General features: G+C 41.3%; 1 protein-coding gene across 41 annotated transcripts in view; it reads right to left on the bottom strand.

The window, feature by feature from the left end:
- The window catches only part of SVIL (supervillin), a 197,412-nt gene that overhangs the window by 64,735 nt on the left and 111,777 nt on the right, over nt 1-20,900 (bottom strand). For 31 of the 41 annotated variants that reach the window (XM_075922624.2, XM_075922625.2, XM_075922620.2 and 28 more), the window contains 7 exons: nt 19,387-19,444; nt 19,104-19,255; nt 17,857-18,535; nt 4,671-4,754; nt 1,394-2,314; nt 892-1,062; nt 274-308 (listed from right to left, as the gene is read on the bottom strand). In XM_075922624.2, coding sequence (XP_075778739.2) covers nt 274-308; nt 892-1,062; nt 1,394-2,314; nt 4,671-4,754; nt 17,857-18,535; nt 19,104-19,255; nt 19,387-19,394 — 2,050 coding nt within the window. In that variant the 5' untranslated portion in view covers nt 19,395-19,444. The remainder of the gene's footprint in view (nt 1-273; nt 309-891; nt 1,063-1,393; nt 2,315-4,670; nt 4,755-17,856; nt 18,536-19,103; nt 19,256-19,386; nt 19,445-20,900) is intronic. The other 10 variants (XM_075922603.2, XM_075922632.2, XM_075922642.2 and 7 more) reach the window with 7 other exon arrangements.

Genomic DNA, 20,900 nt, shown 5'->3' with positions numbered 1-20,900 from the left:
CACTGCATAACCTGTTCCATGTCAGACCGTACAGCCAAGACATTCTGATTACTATCTTGCTTCCTGCTTCAAAAAGTTTGAGCTGGTATTCTTAGCAGACACCATTTGCCATCTCTAGGTATTGGTTAATTGTTACCTGGTAAGCATCACATTAAGGGTTACCCCAGTTACCCATTCACATCCCTAATTTTTATTGACAAATACTCCCTTTAAAAAAACAACTAAGATCGCAGTTACAGAAGAGGAAACGAGGATGAAGAAACTGAGACTTACCCTCAGCAGCTGGCAATTCTGGACTCAAAGACGACCTAGTTAAAAAAAATCAGCAAATAAAAAAAAAGTTAGTTGGAAAGAAAACCTAGAAACACAAATCTTCCACTCAATTTGTCAGATGGGACTATGAATGTCTTATGAATGAGGAAAGTCATGGATGTCTTCCAAGTTAAAATAATTTTTATTTATGACCTCTAATGAAGCATAAAGATGAGTAATTCCAACCAAACTTAAATCTGATAAAAAAATTGTTTCAAATATAAAACTCATAGAAAATTATAGTGTAAGAATTTCTGCCAGTTCCTTTAACACAACAAAGTTTTGATTGTTATTTTTTTTAAAAGACCTAACTTTATAAACACATGCACGCAATCATGTTATGACTGAGAACAAATCACGCAACAACCTGTTTTTTAAAGGAATGAAACTGTCAGGTATCAGAAAAACTACATTTCTGACCTTAAAATGAAGGAGGCCTTGACTATTTTTACTTTTACGATTAAAAAAAAATCACTTTATAGAATGATTTGGCTAACATTAATGTGGGAAAATTCTCTACTTAAACTTATTCATATTTACCTGGATCAGAACACTATATATATTCTCACAAGTGCCTACCTATCCGTTTCTTTTCGCTCTGCTGAAGTTATTGGTTGAGTTCTAAATCTCTCAGAAGTTTTTCTACTTTCACCAGGAGAAAAATAGCGCCTTGGCCTTCGTGACCCTCTTTCACGTTCAGTATTGGCAGACAAATCAGTACCTGATGTTGACATCTCAAATTGAGATTCACTTTTAATCATATGATAGAAAGTGCAAAGAAAAGAGAGCAGAAGAGAAAAGTAAAGCACAGATATAGGCATCCAATCAAAACAATCCACTAAAGATCACTTGGCATGCTTCTACTATAACATGCACAGAAGTATAGCAAATGTTCCAGCTACCCAGTATCATAGCCCAGTAGCAAGCAGAAGCAGATTTAGGCTGACAGCCTCCAATACACACTGGTGAGAGCTAAGCTGTGTGTTTTAATGCAGAACGCTACTGATGTTGAGTTTATTTATCATTTTGTCAAGGACGTGCAAGTATCACACAAAAATAATATTTCTGAAAAGTCACCTACAGTTCAGTTTTCTTGTGGGCACTGACAGTCTCCAGAAAGGCATTACGGAGCTGAGCAACAGAGACTTTTGTGTCAACCATGCCAATCTCACCATTGGACACATTTGCTTCAGAACTCTGAAACGCCATCTCCTTTTTCGTAACAGATTCCTTACTTTTTAAAGCCTCCGACTTAGGAGTACCAGTATAATCAGACATTGAGCGAGTCAGGAGTTTATGCTTCATCATTGACACTTCCTGAGATTCACCTTTCGCCTTAGCAGAATGTGATACAGATCCATTTTGTATGTACATAACTGTCTCACTCCTTTCAGTCCCCTCATGAGTCTTAAACAGGGGTTCAGGGTCTTGGCTCTTAGTGAACTCTAGTGCTTTCTGCAACTCTGAGGAATTAGCCTTTGGCTTGCTTATAAAAGCTGAAGAAAGCGCCGACTTGTCAAATTCACTTGCTGTAAAATGGTCTTCGTTGCTCTTCCCTTGTCTGTGAACCTCAGGTGGCAAAACTGGTTTTCTGCTTTTCAAAAGCTGTTCCGTCCCCAAAGGATATTCATCAGGCTTTGAGCCATAATTCTGAAGTATGTTACTTTTTTCCTTTTCCAGTGCAGTGGCAGTTGGGGATTTTGTCATGATGCCGGTATTGTCTGGTACTAAGAGGCTGCTAATTGAGATATTTTTTGCATCTTCTGTTGCCATCAGCTTGGCAGCATGAGCAACGCCAGCAGGCTGAAAACATCCATATACTTGTTGGCGGACTGAACTGAATGTCTGGTTGGCAACCCTATTAAATGCAGAAGTTTCTGACTGAAGAGGCATGTAATCAACTGGCACTGGATGAGATTTTTTCTGAGATACAGTGTCTGTGACAAGTTCAGGGCTTCCATGAACACTTTCCTCTTTCACCAGTTTCTCTCTAACTTTTACTCTTTAAGAAAGAAAAAGGATTAAAGCTATGAACAGCAATAACTAGTTCTGGGAAAACATGCATCAACTGTGGGAACAGAGAGCAACATCGTATAACAAAATAAAAAGATAAGCATATAAGTATTTTAAGGACATACTTTGAAATAATCTCTCAGTCTTAAAATCTTGGCCTTTACACCAGGCTTAAGGTTGTATACATTATTTACAGGCACACAGTACATATGTGACTTTTCAGAATGCTAACTGAGCAAGTAATCAAATTTAGAACACGTTCCTATTAGTCACAATTCCACTCTTTTGTCAAACAATACATTTTCATATTTTTCAAAACAGAGACTAAGGGGTTACTTTCTAAAAAACAGTTTTTTGAAGGATGTCTAATGTGAAACTCTGTCCTCCTTTTGCCATGTATGGTTAAACTGTCAACATAATGATTCTTGCTCACCTTGAAACAAATTAGTCAAACATTTTGGTATTTCCCCATATCCATTAAAAAGACTAGGAGAATACTTTGCATAGACAGGTCAATCTCCATGCAAGACTCAGAAATGGGAGCATGTCAAATACTGCACACAATTTTACTGAAATAAAATAATGTTAAGGGGTGTCTCTAAAAATGAAAAAAAAGTTAGTAGAAAATGAAAGCCTGGTATGGTTGTTACTCTTTCTGGGATTGCAAAAACAAAAACAACGCACATTGTATGAATGGTTAAGAAAAGTTTCACTGCATCCTAATATCCTACATTTCTGAGAATGTACTGAAGCTTATTCTATCTTGGTTTATTTTCTAGCAATTCTGTTCAACTTTTATGAGGTACGTGCACAAATACAAGCTATATTCTGCCTCTGGGGTGCCTGGTGCTGGCTCCCACTGACATCAAGGAGCTGAGCATAATCAACACCCGAGGACAGCATTTTTACTGCATGTAATCACGTAATTCTAACACAGCTCTGGCATAATTTTTAGATCCATAAAAAGTGCACAAATCAGTGAGACAGTTCCATAACAATTTAAATTGTTATAAAAAATTATAATTGAAAGCTATTTTCCCACGCTCGCCATGCAAAAGGTAATCAGTGAGGTAGTTTTTTTGGCCTACGGTTGAAAAAAAGCTGATGTATAGTACCAAGCTCACTATTTTGTGGCAATTAACAGATATTCCAACTCCCCAAATAAGCTCAATTCAAGGTTTGCTTCCAACACACTTTTCCTAGCTGCACAATTTATTTTACATAAAAAAATAAGATTTAAAAATATAAACTAATACTTTTGTGCAGTAGTATAATCCATTATATCCTCAACTATCTAAAGTATCACTCTTTTCAGCTGTGTAATATTTTATATCCCTTATGAAGGTTGGTCCACCTTAAAATGAAGCAACCCACAGTGACTTATCTCAAAAAACAAATAAGAGTGCTTATTTTCAAAGCTTAAAAAATGCTTTTTAGAGTATTGATGCATCCACCAAGTACCCAGAACAATCAGTGGTGAGGTTTTCAGAATCTGATTATTAGAGTATGACTACACTGCATAGCTTTTAGCAACAAGGTGGTGTTGACACAGCCTTGTTGCTAGAAGTCAACGTGTGTGAACACTGCTTGTTGGCACATAATTCCACCCTGTATGAAGGGTTCTCTCTTTGTAGGCAAGAGCGCGCTCCTGCAAACAAAGCAGCGTTCACTTGCCATGACAAAACTTTGTCGTTCATGGGTTTTTTTAAGCCCCTGTGAATGACAAAATTTTTGTTGACGTGCAAGTGTAGACATACCGTTTAGTTTAATCAGGAGTCTGAAAAGCAATGAAGAGTCCTTGTCAGAGTGCATGCTTCCAGTTGTGAACTCTTCATGTTCTGTCAAACTGGAGAATATTTGGTTGTTTTGTCTTCCTAGTGACTTAATTCTTACTCCTCCCCCACTCCAGTTTTAAAAAATAAAATGATAAAAACTCTTATTTGTAGTAACAGCCTGTATCCAGGGCATAAAGAATTTTGTAATACAAAAACTCGGTTGGTTGGTAGAGCACAAAGGGAGAAAATGGTTAAGAACAGGCTGGAAAGAAGATGAGAAGTTACAGAAATTAGTCAATGCCAATATTATAATACTTGTGATGAAAACATTAGGGGAATATCTAGTTCTTCATGAAAACATCAATTAGTAATAAAAGTGACAAAAACAGATGCTCCAGAAAGAAATTTCAGCAGCAGTTTATTGAACAGAAATAGTGTTTTCTGATTCACTGCTGCTGACAGATATAAAAGACAAAAGTTAAATGAGGGAAGAGGAAAGGAGAAGGAAAGGGAAGTCAGTAACAATAGATATAATCCAATTATTAGCCACACAGCTACATTCTAGGATACCTGGAGGGCCAGCTGATAAGTGAAGGTGTGTCTCCTTCTGAATCTTTCTGAAGAAACCATTCAGGTTTTGCTTTCCCTGTACTACTATAGAAAACAGAACTTCAGATAACTTTCTGATAAGACATCAACAAATGCACTCAGTCCCAGTCCCCCAAACTTAAAACTGTTCTCAGAATCTCCATAATAAGGTCTTGGTTTAGTATTAGCACTACACAGTTCTAACTAAGAAATTTGCATGGCAGTTTATAAAATGATAACCTTTGCATACAAAAGAATACATAAGAACAGTGGTACTTGGTCAGACTAAAGGTCCATCTAGCATAATACTCTGTCTTCTGAGTATTATGGCCAATGCCAGATGCTTCAGAGGGAATGATGGGAATAGGTAATCATCAAATAAATCTTCCCCTCTGGACCCCCTAAACATTTTGCCAAGACATTTAATGTACCATGTCCAAACGGTCCAGAATATGGACGCACACATCTACACTGAAAGTTATTTTATTTTACATCCTAGTTTGACAATGTATATGTTACATGGACAGACGCACTATACAGTAATTCCTCATTTAACACTATAGATATGTTTCAGAAAATGATTGTGTTAAGTGAAAACATGTTATGTGGGGTCAATTTTCCCATTAAAAAACACATGGAAAAGGTAGGGGTTGTGTTTCAAGCGGTGGTGTCTGTTGGGACAGGGACATAAGGTTGGGGGAGAAAAGGGACTAGGTTACAGCAGGGAGGGGAGGTGTTTGGTTCTGGGGGAGGGGAGAGGAGGGGAGGGCGATTGGGTTGGGAGTATGCCCCTGTGACGGGGGGGTGGGAGGGGGAGAGAGAAAGGGTTGCCGGGGAACGGCAAGCGGTGAACCCTCTGCCACTTTGCAGGGAGGTGGGGGAAGCCCCGCGCAGCCACTGGCGATGGGCCGGCTGGGGAAATCGTTTTATTTTGGGGATGGTCATGTAATTATATAAAAGAAAAAAAAAAGAAAAAAAAAATTGTGCTATTGTGAAGACATGTTAATCAGGCACGTGTTAAATGAAGAATTACTGTACTGCACATAGGGTTATTGTTAGACTATCTGCAGCCTAAAGAATTAAAGCCTACCAAAAGATCTTTAATCCCAATATAAACAGATGATATGAGTTTAATGAAGCTCGCAGAATATATTACTGTAGCTTACATGAAATTCTTGCATAATGAGAGAGAACAGCAGAAACCCCCTCCTCCCGGAGTAATATGGCATAGTTTCAGGAGTTCAGACAGTAACTCCCAGGCCACTGCATGGGGCTGATGCGGTCATTTGGGATACAATGGAGAAAAGCTAAAATATATTAAAATGAGCAAAGAAACACATTCTTGGTCTGATACTTTTTGCATCTGACTCCAAAATGGAAACAAGTCCCTGCTGAAATTTGAAAGCAATGAAGGCTACAAAAGCCCTTTGTGAAACTACTAATATACCATTGCATTCTTTCATCGATGTACAGTATTCAGTGTCTGTAACATCCACAACAATAGTGTCCTACTGTCACAGAAGATTACATCAAATACAATAATGGGCCAGATTCCGCTCATGACACTGATGTGAATCTGGAGTAGCTCTTCATAATTTAGTGGAGTCACTCTGAATTTATATACTGCTTTAACAGGTGAATTTGGCAAAATGATCTTTGTCCAACTGAAAAGAACTTAGAGTATGCCTTAAAACTTTCTTATTCTGCTTTCCTAGGGGGGAAAGATCCCAGGAAAATCATGGGGATTCGAACTAGGGGGGTAGTGTAGACATACCCATATATAGGTACCATAAATAAATTTGCCTATTTATAATATTCAGTCTGAAACCTCAACGACAATTATAACTTCTGCTAAGGCTGAGACCATAAAGATCAAGAGTACTTAACAGGTTAAAAAGGATCCCCTGGCAGAAATGGAGGAGGGAAGTAATCAGCAGGCTGTGAGACAGGCTAACACAGGTGCAGAGAGGCAGAAATTGCAGCGGGAACCATATTTCCCCTTGTCAGAGTTAGCTGGACTCAGTGGACGCTATGATTCGGAGTCAGTAATACCTCTGCATATGTAGGTGTTTATAATTTTTACCCTCTGCTCTAGATGCTCAGTACTATTGAGGAAAAGCTAAAAAATGCTTTGTTATTATTGTGTCATTTCAGGCCTGCTCTTCCAGACTCCTTAAAGGAAACTGATACGGATGCCAACATCAAATTGGGCCTGTCTTGTTAATGAGGCTGCAGCCCCAGAGATGCAATCAGAGTGGTTAGACCAAATGGTTCCATCCAGAGGTGCAGGCTCCTAGGGCTGTCACTTAAGGGGTGCCCTCAACAAGAAGGGATGGGGGCCAAGAGATGGGATCAGTTTGCCCAGTAGCTGACATACACATATTCAAGAAAGGCACCTTTTTAGAACAGTAGAGATAACTAAAGGGGGAGTGTAAAAAGACTGATATGGAAAAGCTACAGGAAGTCTAAGCAATTAGGGTACATCTACACAACATTTAAACACCCACAGCTGCCTGGGTCAGCTGACTCCATCTCATACTGCAAAACTGCCAGACATACTTTTAGGTTTGGATTGGAGCCAGGGAGTGGTGGGCTCCCGTGCAGCCCCAAATGTCTACACAAGGGCTACTCAACACGCAGACTACAGCACACTTGTTTGCAGCCTGCAATGCGGTTTGGGTTTACCTGGGGCTGAACATGTAGCCCGCAGGTGGGAGCCAAAGCAAAAAAATAGACAATATATCAGTCTTCTGTTGATATGTGTTTCAGTAGTTAAATTCCTGGACTGTCACTGCTCATTAAAAGTGCTGTCATATGGGTGGAAATTGAGTAAATATTGCATTTATTAATAGCAGCATACCGGACTTAAATGGGGCCTGTGTGTTATGTAGTCTTGCCTTAATCTTTATATTCATGCCCATCAGTGTAAAAAGCTATTTGCATAATATATTTGCATGCATATGCAACCACACTTAAGTTGCAGCCCTCAGCATGTGCTTACAGCATCATTGTGGCCCCGCAGGGCTTCCAAAGTTGAATAGCCCTGGTCTACACTACATTTTTTAGCTTCACCACCAGCTGACTTGGACAAGCCATTACCATGCTGCTGGTCTTCTACGATAGTGTAGAAGTATTCTTAGGATCTTCAAAATACAGTCTAATGCTCACCCAAGTATCAAAACAAGGAAGTAAGTCCTAAGTTTAAGCAGCCTGACTCCTGCACAAAACCAAATCACGTTCACATGAGCACTGATATCCAAAGGACATCAGTTTTTGAAACCCTGTTTTCCAGGGATTAACCCAGACCTCATCTGGAACCACCTCAACAAGAACAATGGTTTTTGTTCTGTATTTGTACAGTACCTAGCAAAATGGAGTCGTAGTCTTTAACTGGGTTCCTAGATGCTACTGCAATACAGAGAATGTACCTATAAAATTAAAAATGGTACTGGAATTGGAGCTTCAGGTCGCCTTCCCAGATACACAATTGAACTGCACTAAATTCAGAAACAGCTGGCGCAGAGTTACACCATTTCATTGTCTGGAAACAGAGACCAGTATGAAAAATGACAAGTAAGGAGTAGCTACCTCCAGTTCAAAATCATCACTGGGCATAACTAATTATCTTGGTATCTCTTCAAAATTTCACTTTAATTAGTAATGTTTTTGAACAGCCAATACATATTTGCAATAAATTACTATTTTATTTATAAAATTGCATATATAAAAAAGTTGCCCTTCAGCTAGGGACGTAAACGACTAGTCGAATATCCGATAAGCATAAGCTTATCGGATAGTTGACTAGTGATGTGACTAGTCGCTTCCCCCCCACCCTTGCTGCCTTTATCAGCAGAGGGCAGGGGAGGTAGAGGCACAGTGGGAAATGGCGCAAGCAAGGACTGAAGCAGTTGCCGCTCACGCCGCTTCTGCTGCGATTCTGCTTTTGAAATGTAGAAGAACCCCACGAGGCGCTTGTACATTTTAAAAACAGAAGCCCCACAGGGAGCATGAGGCTTCCCTGTTGGCTCCCTGCTCTCTGCAAAGCTTCCTTTTGAAATGTACAAGAGCCCCACTGGGGCTCTTGTAACATTTCAAAGGCTCAGGCGCAGGGAGTGCGGGGCCAGTTTCTCTCTGGCCCTGAACTCCTTGAGGGGCTTCCACTTCAAAGGTAGAGGTGTCCTTACAGACTAAACAAACAGTTCATAGAAAACCCATCAACTATTTGATTAGTTAATTAATCTAAATTTAACATCCCTACTTTCAGCCCAACTATCTCAGAGTCTTAGGACAAGAGTGAATTGGAGAGGAAGAGATGTAGCTGGAAACTATATATGTTTAGGTCTCATTTCCACTATCTGACATGAATTTTGTAAATTTGTTTCTAGAGCTATATGAACAAACAAAACACTAGCAATCTTAGACTACTTCAAGGAGCAACCAAATATTTAAAAAATTAATGTGATTTCATCCTAATTCATCCTATTTAAATTAAAAAGATTTAAATGCGATACTAGACAGTGGCTGTAAACACTCCTTCACAGATTTTTTTACAGGCAGAAGTCTTCTACTCTCAGAGAGCCTCAAAGATCATGATTTTGTTTTACTAGGAACATAGTATGGACTTTCCACCATCTTGAAGTGGTGGGAAAGTCCAAATAACTTGTTCTAGAGCTGAAAAGTAGTATAAACATGGAAGAGATTGTTATTCTACAAGGGTCTTCTCAGGGATAAACTTGGGCTATTTAATGCATTTTATTACGGGGGAGACGAAGAACCTCAAATTGAAGTGGACAGGTTTTTGGCTTGGAAGAGTAACAGTCTAATCTCTTTGCCTTTGTTAAAGCTAGAGTTTGGTCCACTCCTTTAGCTTCAGGGATTTATAAATGAGAGAAGGAAGAGCTGTGGGGGCTCATACTTTAATTGTTCCTATTAGTAACAGGATTAGTCAGGACTGATTTATCTTTAGATTAACTCAATAAAGCTTGAGATAAACATGTGGAGTGCTTGGTTAAAACCTTCTGTTTGGCCACACTCCCTGAAACATCTCAGTATAGTGAAATAGCCAGTCAAAGCGGGCAGGGCAGTTATATTATGTAGCTATTCACACGTATACACAGTCCTGGTCTTATGAGCTTTATCTAAGGGAACTATCAGGAGAAACAAAAGTCTGAGAGGAACACCTCTTAAGCAGAGTGTCCAAGGACACCTGTATGTAGATGTGTACATAAATGGAAGAGGTCTTAAAAATTGAGTTTTCAAGGCTCTAAAATGAAGTACAATCATCAGTCCTGTCCTATGTGCTATACTGAAACTGAAATGGGGAAAAAAGCAAATTGCACACGTTAACAGAATATAGATAATGGATAGCTGGCTGCATTCATCTACTGGTGGGAAAAGGAAAACAAACCCAAAGAGAGACATTTATACTACAAGGTACTAGCCTTTGACTGGGAGGGGCTGTGGGAGAGAGACTTTTCTTACACTACTTGAAAGGTGCACAAACACCATGAAATGGAGAACTTAGGATTCATTCTAAAGACTTTCAGGAGTTTTACTTCCCTCACCCGAAAGGATATCTTATCTTCTTAACGAAGAATTACAATGTCAAAGTAACAATTCTAATAAATCTTTTCCCAAAGTCGGTTAATGAAAAACCTCAATCATTCCACTTGTATTATTTCATTTAAATTATCCTGAAGTAGTCAAGATTACCCGTCAAAGCTAGATCTTACTGGTAACAATTTACTGTGCATTTTTCAGATGGTACATTATCAAACTACAGGTTGAACCTCTAAAATCTGGGACACTCTGGTCCAGCAACATCCATGGTCCAGCAGGACCATGGTCCAGCAGGACCATGGATATTGCTGGACAGAGAGCCCCAGCTGGCCAGCTTCAGAATCATAGCCTAGGCTGGCGGTAGGGAGCCCAGCCTCCGTTGGTGCTGGTTTGGTGCAGGAGTGCAGTCCCAGCTGGGGCTAGTGGTGGGGAGCTCAGCCCAAGCTGGGCTGGAGTCAGCTGGACATGGAGCCTGGACCAGGGCCATGACGAGGTGTGGGGAGGGCGCAGCCACTGCTGGGGCTGGAGGCAGCAGGGCCAGCCCCTGTCCAGGGCTGGCACAGTGCGGGAGGCAGGCCTGGTTACGCCTGGCATGGCGGGGGCCTAGAGGCAGGAAGCACAGGCCCACCCAGCAGCAGAGCCTAAAGCCAGACTTTACCTACTCTTGACCGGCAAACTCCTTGTTCAGGACCACTCAGATCCTTAAGGTGCTAGACAAGAGGTCCGAGCTGTATTGTTACAGGATGACTCCATTTCATTTTGTTTCCTTATAACTTGCATACACTCACTTACATGAACTTAAAGGGAGCCAAAAACTAAATATGCATATTTTTAGGGGACGAAGTTGTCAGATGAAGTATTTAGGAAATTACTAGTGAGACTATTTTCCCTTTGCTACAATAAAGCATTTGATAGTTCTCAGATGGTTCTCAGATTTCAAAGCAATATCTGCAATCTTAAGCTATAGCTCTCAAATGAAGACTAGGAATTCAGATGGATCTCCTGTCCACTAGATACCAGATTTCTCAGGTCATAAGAGCATGTGAAAAGAGGAGGTTACTCACCTTAGCAGTAACAGATGTTGATCAAAACAAGCGTCCCTGTGAGTGCTCCACACCCAGGTGTCAATGCATCCTAGCGCCATTGACTGGAGTTTTTACAGCAGTGTGTGGGAGCGGGGGAAGAGGGGGCGGGGGATGCACATGTGCACTGCCCATGGTGCACAGATTCTGTGTATCGTGATCAGGCATACACTTCCCTCCCCTCCTTTCAGCTCTTTCTCTACCTGGAAACCTGGCCTGTATAAGATTTCTGAAGTAGAGGGGAGGGAGGGTGACAGGGTGGTAGAGCACCCACAGGGCTGCTCATCTCGAAGAACGTCAGTTACTGCTAAGGTAAGTAATCTCTTCTTTTTTGAGACATATCCCTGTGTGTGTTCCACAGCAGGTGACTACAGAGGAATATATCCTATGGGGGTAGGTACTTTGGATCTGGTAAGTACACTGTAGATAACAAAGCCTTGGCCATTTTGTTTGTTGATGAAGGCCTTGAGGGAGTGCAAAATGTTTGGTGAACGTCTGATTGGAGGCCCACGTGGCTGCTGCACAAGTGTCTGCAATGAGAACCTTGCGAAGATAAGACACTGATGTGGCCACCACTCTGGTGGAATGAGCGCATTTTGAGGTAGGTATAATTACTCGATTGCAGCAGAATCTGATGCAGTCTGAAATCTAAAGAGAGAACTTCTGGGCCAAGATCGCCTTTCTCTTATTAAGTTCTGCTAGTGAGCCAAACAGTTTTGATGAAGAGCTAAAGGATTTTGTTCTATGTATGTAAAAGGATATAGTGCCCTGCAGACATCAAGCAGGTGTATTTTTGCTTCTAACTGATTAGCATGAGGCTTGGGAAAAATACAGGAAGGTGAATGGTTTGATTTATATGAAAAGAAGAGTGTAACTTGGACAGGAATTTGGGATGCACATGGAGAGTTATTTTATTCTTTAAAAGATGGTATATGGGGCAGAGGTCGGCCATTAATGCTGCTATTTCTCCCACACAACTGACTGAAGTAATCGACACTATCGATACTTTACCAGTATTCATCAATAGGTAAAGTAGGGAGCATGTGACCATGGGTTTGAAAGGTTGTTGAATGCGTTGAGAACCAAGTGCAAATCCCATGGTTAAGTCATAGTAACTGTGTTAGGGTATAGGGCCTGGAGACCCTTGAGGAATCATTTTGTCATTGGGCGAGCAAATATGGTAGTGTCATCGATTTTCATGTGGATAGTTGTAATCACTGCCAGATGGACTTTGACAGAACTCACTGAGAAAGGAGATTGTTTCCAGTAGAGGTGGTTTTCATGGATGGAAGGTAAGAGAGCCACCTCTGGCAGGAAGCTTCATGATATGGCCCAGTGGGTAAATTGTGCCCATTTGTGGATGTATGTTTGAGTAAACTTGACTCTATGTTGTAGTTCATTCTATACTTGTTTGGAGCATTATAGATCTAACCCTGAGAGCCATGTAGGTACCAGGCTTTGAGGTGAAGTTTGAGTAAGAGGTGATGCTGAATTTGGAGCCTGGTTGGGTTTGCAGGTCTGGACTCTGCGGTAGAGTGACTGGAGAAAATACAGCCATCCTGTTGAAGAAGGCGAACTATGGCTGTCTGGGCCAAGAAGGAGCTATAAGAATGACCCTTGCTCTGTTCTTATTTTCTGTATAGTTTTGTTGATAAGGGGTATGAGGAGGAAGGTGTATAGCAGATGGGAGCTCCATCTGAATATCAGGGCATCTCTCAGAGATTCTTTGCTTCTGCCCACTCTGGAGCAAAATAGGGGGCACTTTTTGTTGGTGCAAAAAGGTCTATCAGAGGATAGCCCTGGTGATGGAAGAGTGTTGGCAGTATGCTGTTGTTCATTTGTCACTTGTGCTCTTGAGGTGAGGCTCTGCTGAGAGCATCTGTGGTGGTGTTTAGAATACCCGGAAGGTAGCAGGCACTTATAGCAATCTCATGTTTGAGGCAACAGTTCCAGAGGGTAATACCCTCTGTATAGAAAGCACGGGAGTGTGAACCACCTTGCTTGTTTATATAAACAATGCAATGCTGTTGATGTAGACTCCCACGTTTGCCTGACAATGCCAGAAAAAAAATGGTGGCATGAAAGTATGATGAGTCTGAGCTCTAGAGTGTTTATCTGAAGGTCCTCTCAGCTAGGTACCAAACACCCTGAGTTGTTGTGTTTGCCATGTGCACTCTCCATCCCATGAGGGAAGCGTCTATAGCGATGATGAGAGAGGGTTCTAGAATTAGTAAAGGGATCCCTGTACATAGATTTTTGGGTTTCGTCCATCACAGTACAGCACCTTTCATCATTATGGGGATGGAAAGAGTCTTGGTCAAGGGGTGAATGTTTGGTTTGTACACTGTCCTGAGCCATCCCTGGAGGCAATGCATGAAAAGGCACATGTCGGGTACTATGGGACTGCATGATGCCATGTGTCCCAACTGTTGTAGGCAATCATAGGCCATGAGTTGAGGCACGACCGGTAGCTTGCTGACTAGGTCCCTGATTCTTTAGAACCTGTTGGTTGGCAAGGGAGGCTATGGTTGTTTTTGCATTTAGGTGTGCTCCTATTAACTGTATTGACTGCAATAGTGTGAGCACTGATTTCATCTTTATTAACTGGCCCAGAGAGTGGAAGCATACTTTGACCAGGGAGGTACTGTGATAGGAGTCTATTTCAGATTTTGCCTTGATCAAGCAATTGTCCAAGTAAGGAAAGATGATAATGTCTTGCTTCCTTAAGTAAGTGGTGATTACTGCTAGCATTTTGGAAAAAAAATTCTTGGTGCTGTGGAGAGTCCAAATGGCAAGACCGTATACTGATAGTGATTGGTACCAAGGATGAAGTGGAGAAAGCATCTATGAGTGGGATGAACCATTATATGAAAATAAGTGCCCTGAAAGTCAAGAGAGAAAAACCAACCTCCTTGCTCCAGTGCCGAGACTATAGTGGCTACTGTTACCATCTTAAATCTTTGCCTTTTTACATATTTGTTGAGGGCTTTGAGACCTAGAATTGGACACCAAACCCCATCCTTTTTCTGTGTGAGAAAGTAATGTGAACGAAATGCTCTTCCCTTGTATTTTTGGGGGGTGGAGTCTATGGTGCCAAGCAGAAGGTGGTATTCAACCTCCTGCTTCAGCAAAAGATCATTGAAGTGGTCCCTGAGGAGGGACAGAGTGGGTGGCTGGGGAGGAGGGATGGAGGTAAATGGCATGGTATATCCTGATCAGATCATTTGGAGAACTCATGTGTCAGATGTTATAGACTGACATTTGGTGTAAAAAGGCAGAATGCGATTATTAAATTGTTTATAACTGGATGATGCTGCTGGAGCAGGTGAGAGTGTTTTCAGTCCCTTGAACGAAGCCTCACATTTGCTTTATTTTGCTAGGGTGATTGGTTCGTAGAGTTGTTTTACGTGCATGTACACTGTTGTCTATTGTGACCACACTGTTGTTGTGGGTGCTGGTCTTGCCTTTGGTGTTGGTAAGTATATTGTGGGTACCTTGGTCTGGGGTATGACGGATATCTGTACTGTCTTCTGGATGTGGTTGTATGTATTCCCAGAGAATGAAGTGTGGCTCTGGAGTCTCATAGAATGAAAGACCTTGTTGGTCTTGATGGAGAAGAGTGTCTCGCCCTCGAACAGATGGTCTTCCATGGTTGATTGTATCTCTCAGGAAAAAAATCTGCAAAATTGAACCATGAGGCTTGTCTCATGACATCTCCAGTGGTGGATCAAGAGCCACATACAGAGGTGTTTTGGATATTGTAAGGCCTTCCATGACAACCACCCTAAATGGTTGTTTTTGCCTCCTGTATATAAATCAATAAAAGTGTTAAACTTGGAATAGTTGTTATAATCGTGTTTGCTGAGTAACACCATATAGTTCGCTACTCTAAATTGCAGCATGGATGATGTGTATACTTTCCTCCCAAAGAGGTCTAATCTCTTGCTGTCTCTATCAGTCGGGGTAGAATGAGGCCCTCTGGTGGGGGTGGATGGGTAAAGAGGAATTTGCAGACCTTGGGAGGGACATAATACTTCCTACCTGCCCATTTGCATGTGTGTATAATGGTGGTCAAAGTCTGCCAAATCCTCTTTGCGAGGTCAGTGAAGGCCGGATTTATGAGTAGGGTGATTTTTGCTAATGGGGCTATTTGGAGGATGTTGAGTTCATATTGAGCCTCTGTGACTTCCTTCATAGCGATATTGAGGTCAGCTGCCACTCTAAAAAGATCTTGAAATGCAGTAAAATCGTCCACTGCTGTTGGTGGTAGTGGCGGCATTACTGCTTTGTTGGGGTAGGATGATGAGTTGGTATCAGGAGATGGATCCAGTCCTTATTGCTAAGACTGTGGTTCCTGTGCCTCGTCTTCCATTCGTTGTGGTGATGGAGAGAGAGTGGTGATGGGAAGGGAGCAGGTTGTATGTTGTGCTTCTTAGTGTGCTCTTTCCTATAGTTGCAGGCCCATGGGCTCCAGTATTGCCAATGTGTCGAATATGGCATGGGTGGTGGCAGCCACAGATATGGTCCCCATGTTGGGATAGCCCTGCCCAGTGGGGGGGTCTCAGACTGGCAGAACCAGCAGATGGTACAGAGAGACCTCAGTTCCAGATGACAATTGGGGTGAGAAAGTAACATCCCCATCATAGTCACTCGAAAGTTCACTAGGCAACATCCAGTGTTTATGTTCTGCTGTAGCCAGTGAAGTATTGGTACTGAGGAAAGGAGAATTGAACGTGGACTAGACAATTAAGTCCCTCTGATGCAGGTACCTCGGTGCCAGGGTAGAAGGTGTCATTATTATCTACACCGTAGCTGGTACGGATGCCAGCAGTGGCGTTGCCAGTGCCGATGTGTGCTCCGTGATATGGCGCACACAGTACCGACAGATATTACCATGGTTCTGGCATCCGGTGTAGATGTTGCTGCGGTGCCTTGCCGCTAGTTTTCTGTGCCAACGTGTTGGCGTCGTGATTGCTCAGTACCATGTTGGTTCTTGAGCTATGTGAGGCAAGCATACTCAGGCCTGTTGCCTCGGTATGTGTTTTGTGCGCACCGTGCTTATTAGTATTGTGGTCAATTGGAGATGGCTGATGCATCATATGTACCCAGATGCAGTGCTTTTTTGGCCCTCAGTGCCAATTTTGTACTTGTGCACCATTTGGGTGACTGTACTTTATGAAGAATGAATGAGGCACATTTCCTGGGGGACTTCTTTATCAATTTGGGGCCCAGTCAGTACCTGGATTAGAGGCTGGGTGCTGGGGATTTCTGCAGCATGATCATTTTGAGGCAGAGATGTCCATCTCTGTAGGTTCACACTTTCAGTTTAGCACAATGGTGGTAATCCTGCTGGACATGAGATTCCTCAGGCACCTAACGCATTTAGAGTGCCCATCAGATACAGGCATGGTGTCATTGCAGCTCAAGCAACATTTAAAACCTGGTGAATCCAGCATAGTTAACTGAAACGTGAATAGTCTAACAACAACAGGAAAAAACTTCAGGGAAAAAGGTTTTGAGAGTGAGTGAGAACGAACGAACTTGGATCGAATGGGAAATCAATGAAGAAAGAAAACTAGAACTAGCTAGTTTTCTACAGGATTAATGACGATGAGTGAAGACCACTACTAAGTTCAATCTCAAGACGGGGATGGCAAGAAGGAACTGTGAGGGGGACATACATGTGCAGTTGTAATACATGGGACCCACACTCAATGGGCACTGCGCACACGCACGCCCCTCCCCTGGCATTGCTGTCAAAACTCTGGTCAATGGTGCTGGGATGCACTGACACCTGCTGTGGAGAACCCACAGGGACGTCTCTCAAAGAAGGACTTGCTTATGTGGGAAGGACAGAGTGGAGAAATTTACATCTCAAGTATTCTGGGGCTCAACATCCCAAAAAAGAATGTATATGATCTATGGGACTACTAACAGAATCAGTATTTGCCTAAATCCCATGGTCCTTATGTTTTACAATGGCCAGACAATTCTTTTCAGCCAACTAACCAACATTTTCGTTTAAGACTTTCATTTGCAGGCTATGGAAACAAGCTACTTCTATTTAACACTGGCAAAATATTCCATGTACAGAGAAAAGTATTTCAGAAAATTTGCTTTTACTAAAAGACATATTGAATATGATGCAAATACATTTAAATTGCAAGCATTTTCTAAACCTAACAGTAAATGAAAATTATCAAAATGCAGCAAATGTAGTACTGTAACCATTCCCATTCTTAATTTCACCAAAAATCTCTTTAAAAAGGAGAGCTTGTTTTCATAAAAGGACCTTCTTGTTACAGTATCTTGAATCTAATAAAACTCTCAGCAAACACACACAGATTTGTAAAACCTTATTGCATGTAAGCATAGTAATCCGGTTTTACAAGATACGCCAATGAGTACCTAAATATCAAAAGCCAGAACTCAGCTCAAGGCAACAGGACATTACCCCAGGGGAGAATTTGTTTTTATTATAGAGATTTTTATAAAGGTGAATACCAATATAGGAAAAACATGCTTACCCTTGTCTGGTGTCACTGTAGAAGGGCTGATCAATGTGTGAATGACTTGGTGAAACTGGCTGCTTTGGTGAGGAAAGGGATAACCGGCAAGTTTGCTTAGGTGATATTGGCACTTCCTTAAAGGAGGATTCCTGCTCAGAGTATGAAAAAGATGCAGAACCATCCACTTCTGGTGACAAGTCCTGAGCTTGTCCAGCAGCACTAACTTCCTGTGCTTTTTTATTCTCCAAGTTTGAAAGCTCTTCTCTCTCTGCAACTCTGTCTTTTTCATGGAAGAAGTGTTCCTTCGATTCAGAAGCAGTACTCAATGACTCCTTATTCTCAGACCTGGAGAAGTACAGGGAACTAAAATCTTTGCTTTCTTCTTCCTGCTTGTCGCTTTTTACTTCCTTTTTGTCACCAGTGTCGGGCTCTTTTCGTGGCCTGGTATATCTGGATAAATATTCAGAATCTGCCTCAGATTCTAAAGGTAATCCATATTTTTCTGCTAGCTGGCGTCTCCTCTCTGCCTTGTACCTAGCTATTCTTTCTGCTTTCGACTCAAGTCCCTGGTTATCCATGGCTCCTGTGCTATATGGAGGCTCTGAATTTGCTCCTGTAGGTTCTGCTCGATACCTGGATGACCTAGGTTGTTTTCCTATGGAAGAATCTGAAGTTTCCTCCTCTTCATTTGATCTTCCTACAAAAAAAAGTATGTAGAATTAAGAGTGATTTAATAACTTATCCTATATTCACATTTTTATTAAAAATATTATTCAAAACTGTGTGGAGTATCACACCTGACATTCAGTAAACAGGCTTCAAACATATATACGGTGTTACTTAGCGTTTTTAGTTCTTACAGGTTTTTGCAATTCAGAATGAACTAGCACAACTGTTTAAGGCTACTCCCATGAACTATTCTGAAATAAACTTTTACTTCTTTCAGTGACCTCTCCAAAACACGTATAATGAAAAAGGAACATGCAGTAAGTGCTCCTGAATATTGAGTGTGTCTTTAACTTTCCAAGGAAGTTGGGATTCTTATAATAACTTCCATGTTTTAAAATACAACTAATGTCTATTCCCAAAATGCTGGGAAGACAGACTATATGCACAAAAATCAGCCAGAAAGAAAACTAAAAAGCAATTTAAAAGCATCTTGTGGCAGCGCTCTCTCTCAAAGTAAATATTAAGCTTGACAATAGTGTATCTGCTACTGTATGCCCGATTATTTATTTTTATATAAATATAAACATAGTTCTTACCAAAGTGGGGACTATATGAGTCTGTTGCACGCATATATCTTGGTGTATCTTCTTCTAGTAAACGGTGGGTAACTAATCCTGGACAATTTTGTAGGAGGATGGGCTGCGTATCATTTTCAATACCCTCTAAACGTCTGGCGATCCTCTCTTTCCTGCAAAAGATGGAAGAAAATGTATAACTGTTACCTAAGGACTTAGGTAATAGAATTATTTTATGACCCTCGCCAGAAACTATTGCTAAATTATTTGCATTTTACAGCAATTTGACAAAAGGCTGTTTTACCTTTTCATTTCCAAAATGTTCTGCTTGTTTGGTTCAAAGAGTTTTCTTAATTCTGAAACTAAAAAGAAAAAAGAAACAATGATGCAGTGTTCATTTTACAAATTAGGACTGCTCAGATATCACAGCAGGATTTCTATAAGATTGTGTGGGAAGCATTAGAGGAAGAAGGGATGGCCTACCAGTCACTGGTAGGTAAACATGTCTTATTTGTGTTCCTTGCTTGCCAACCTCCTTAAAAGGGTATGTCTACACTACTCCCCTAGTTCGAACTAGGATGAGGTGGTTCAATAAAGACAGCATGCAGAACACTTCTGCTGGCAGAGGGGACACAAAGGAGGCAACTGCCCCAGGGCCTAGCGATTCAAAGGGGCCTAGGCCATTTAAATTACCACTTGAGTGCTGCATGCCATGCTCCAGAGCCCTGGGTGGCATGCTCTGGATGGCGCTAACAGCTAGCTGCCCTGGCTCTGCCCAAGGGCCCCTCTGTCCCCCTCCTGGAGGGTAGAACCACCTCTGTACCTTGCCCAGAGGTCTGGCGAGGCTGTTGGCTTCCCAGATGCAAATATCAGCTTTAAAAAAATCCCGAAACTATTGTAGTAGTGCCTAGGAACTCCAGATGAGAGCCCCATTGGTATAGATCCTATACAAAACACACAGACCACTGCCTCAACAAGCTTACAATCTAAGTAGACGATGAGACAACCAGTGGATAAAGTCAAAAAAGCAAATGGAAACAATTCCACAATAATGATCAGCATGACAGGCACTGGTCTCAACATGCCAGCTGGCTATCAGTTGTCACTTTTCTGTAGGCATCACAGCTTAAGTTATATGAAGTTATACAACTATGAAAGGATGAACCATAACAAAGCTGAATTCTTCTATCTTACTTCACTGCATATTAAACACGATGATAATGTAACTTTTATGGGTAGGCCTCTCTCAAAGTTAGCAGAGGAAATATTCATTATTTTTAAAAAGATTTTTTAAAAATTGATTTTAAATAAATTAAATACAGATTGATTTTTTACAAATACACCTATTTAAAATAAAATATGCAATTATGACAACCTATGTTAAAGGCCTAAATTTACTAAATCTATTAAAATCACTTTAAAACATTAAACTGTACATGTGTGTTGAAAAGTTTTGAAGAAAGTCAAATCACTGAATGGGGTGAAGTCACTAGCTAAGTAACCTGCAACCAAGCGTTTGTAGCGCCAAACCTGCTTTTGATAGCAGGGGCCTCTTCTGCAGGGCAGAAAGATTTCCCGGCCGCCCCCCCAATTTCAGTTCAATGATTTGTTCAGTCTACCTTTAGAAAAAAACCAACAATCTTTCTCTGGAAAAATAACGAAGTAGCACTAATGCAAAAATGCTGAAAATTGGTTATTTAAATCAATGTTTCCTGTTTGCTGATTTATGTCCTGGTTAAAAATCAGTTATTGAAATGAATCCGGAAAAGGGGTGCAGTGTAGACACAGCCTACATGTGCTGAAATGCCATCTGAGATG

Source organism: Pelodiscus sinensis, chromosome 2 (assembly GCF_052426305.1).
Source record: "Pelodiscus sinensis isolate ZL-2025 chromosome 2, ASM5242630v1, whole genome shotgun sequence".
In the NCBI taxonomy this organism is placed as follows: Eukaryota; Metazoa; Chordata; order Testudines; family Trionychidae; genus Pelodiscus; species Pelodiscus sinensis.
The sequence above is the reverse complement of the archived record's forward strand: the minus strand, read 5'-3'. Positions and strand labels throughout refer to the sequence as shown.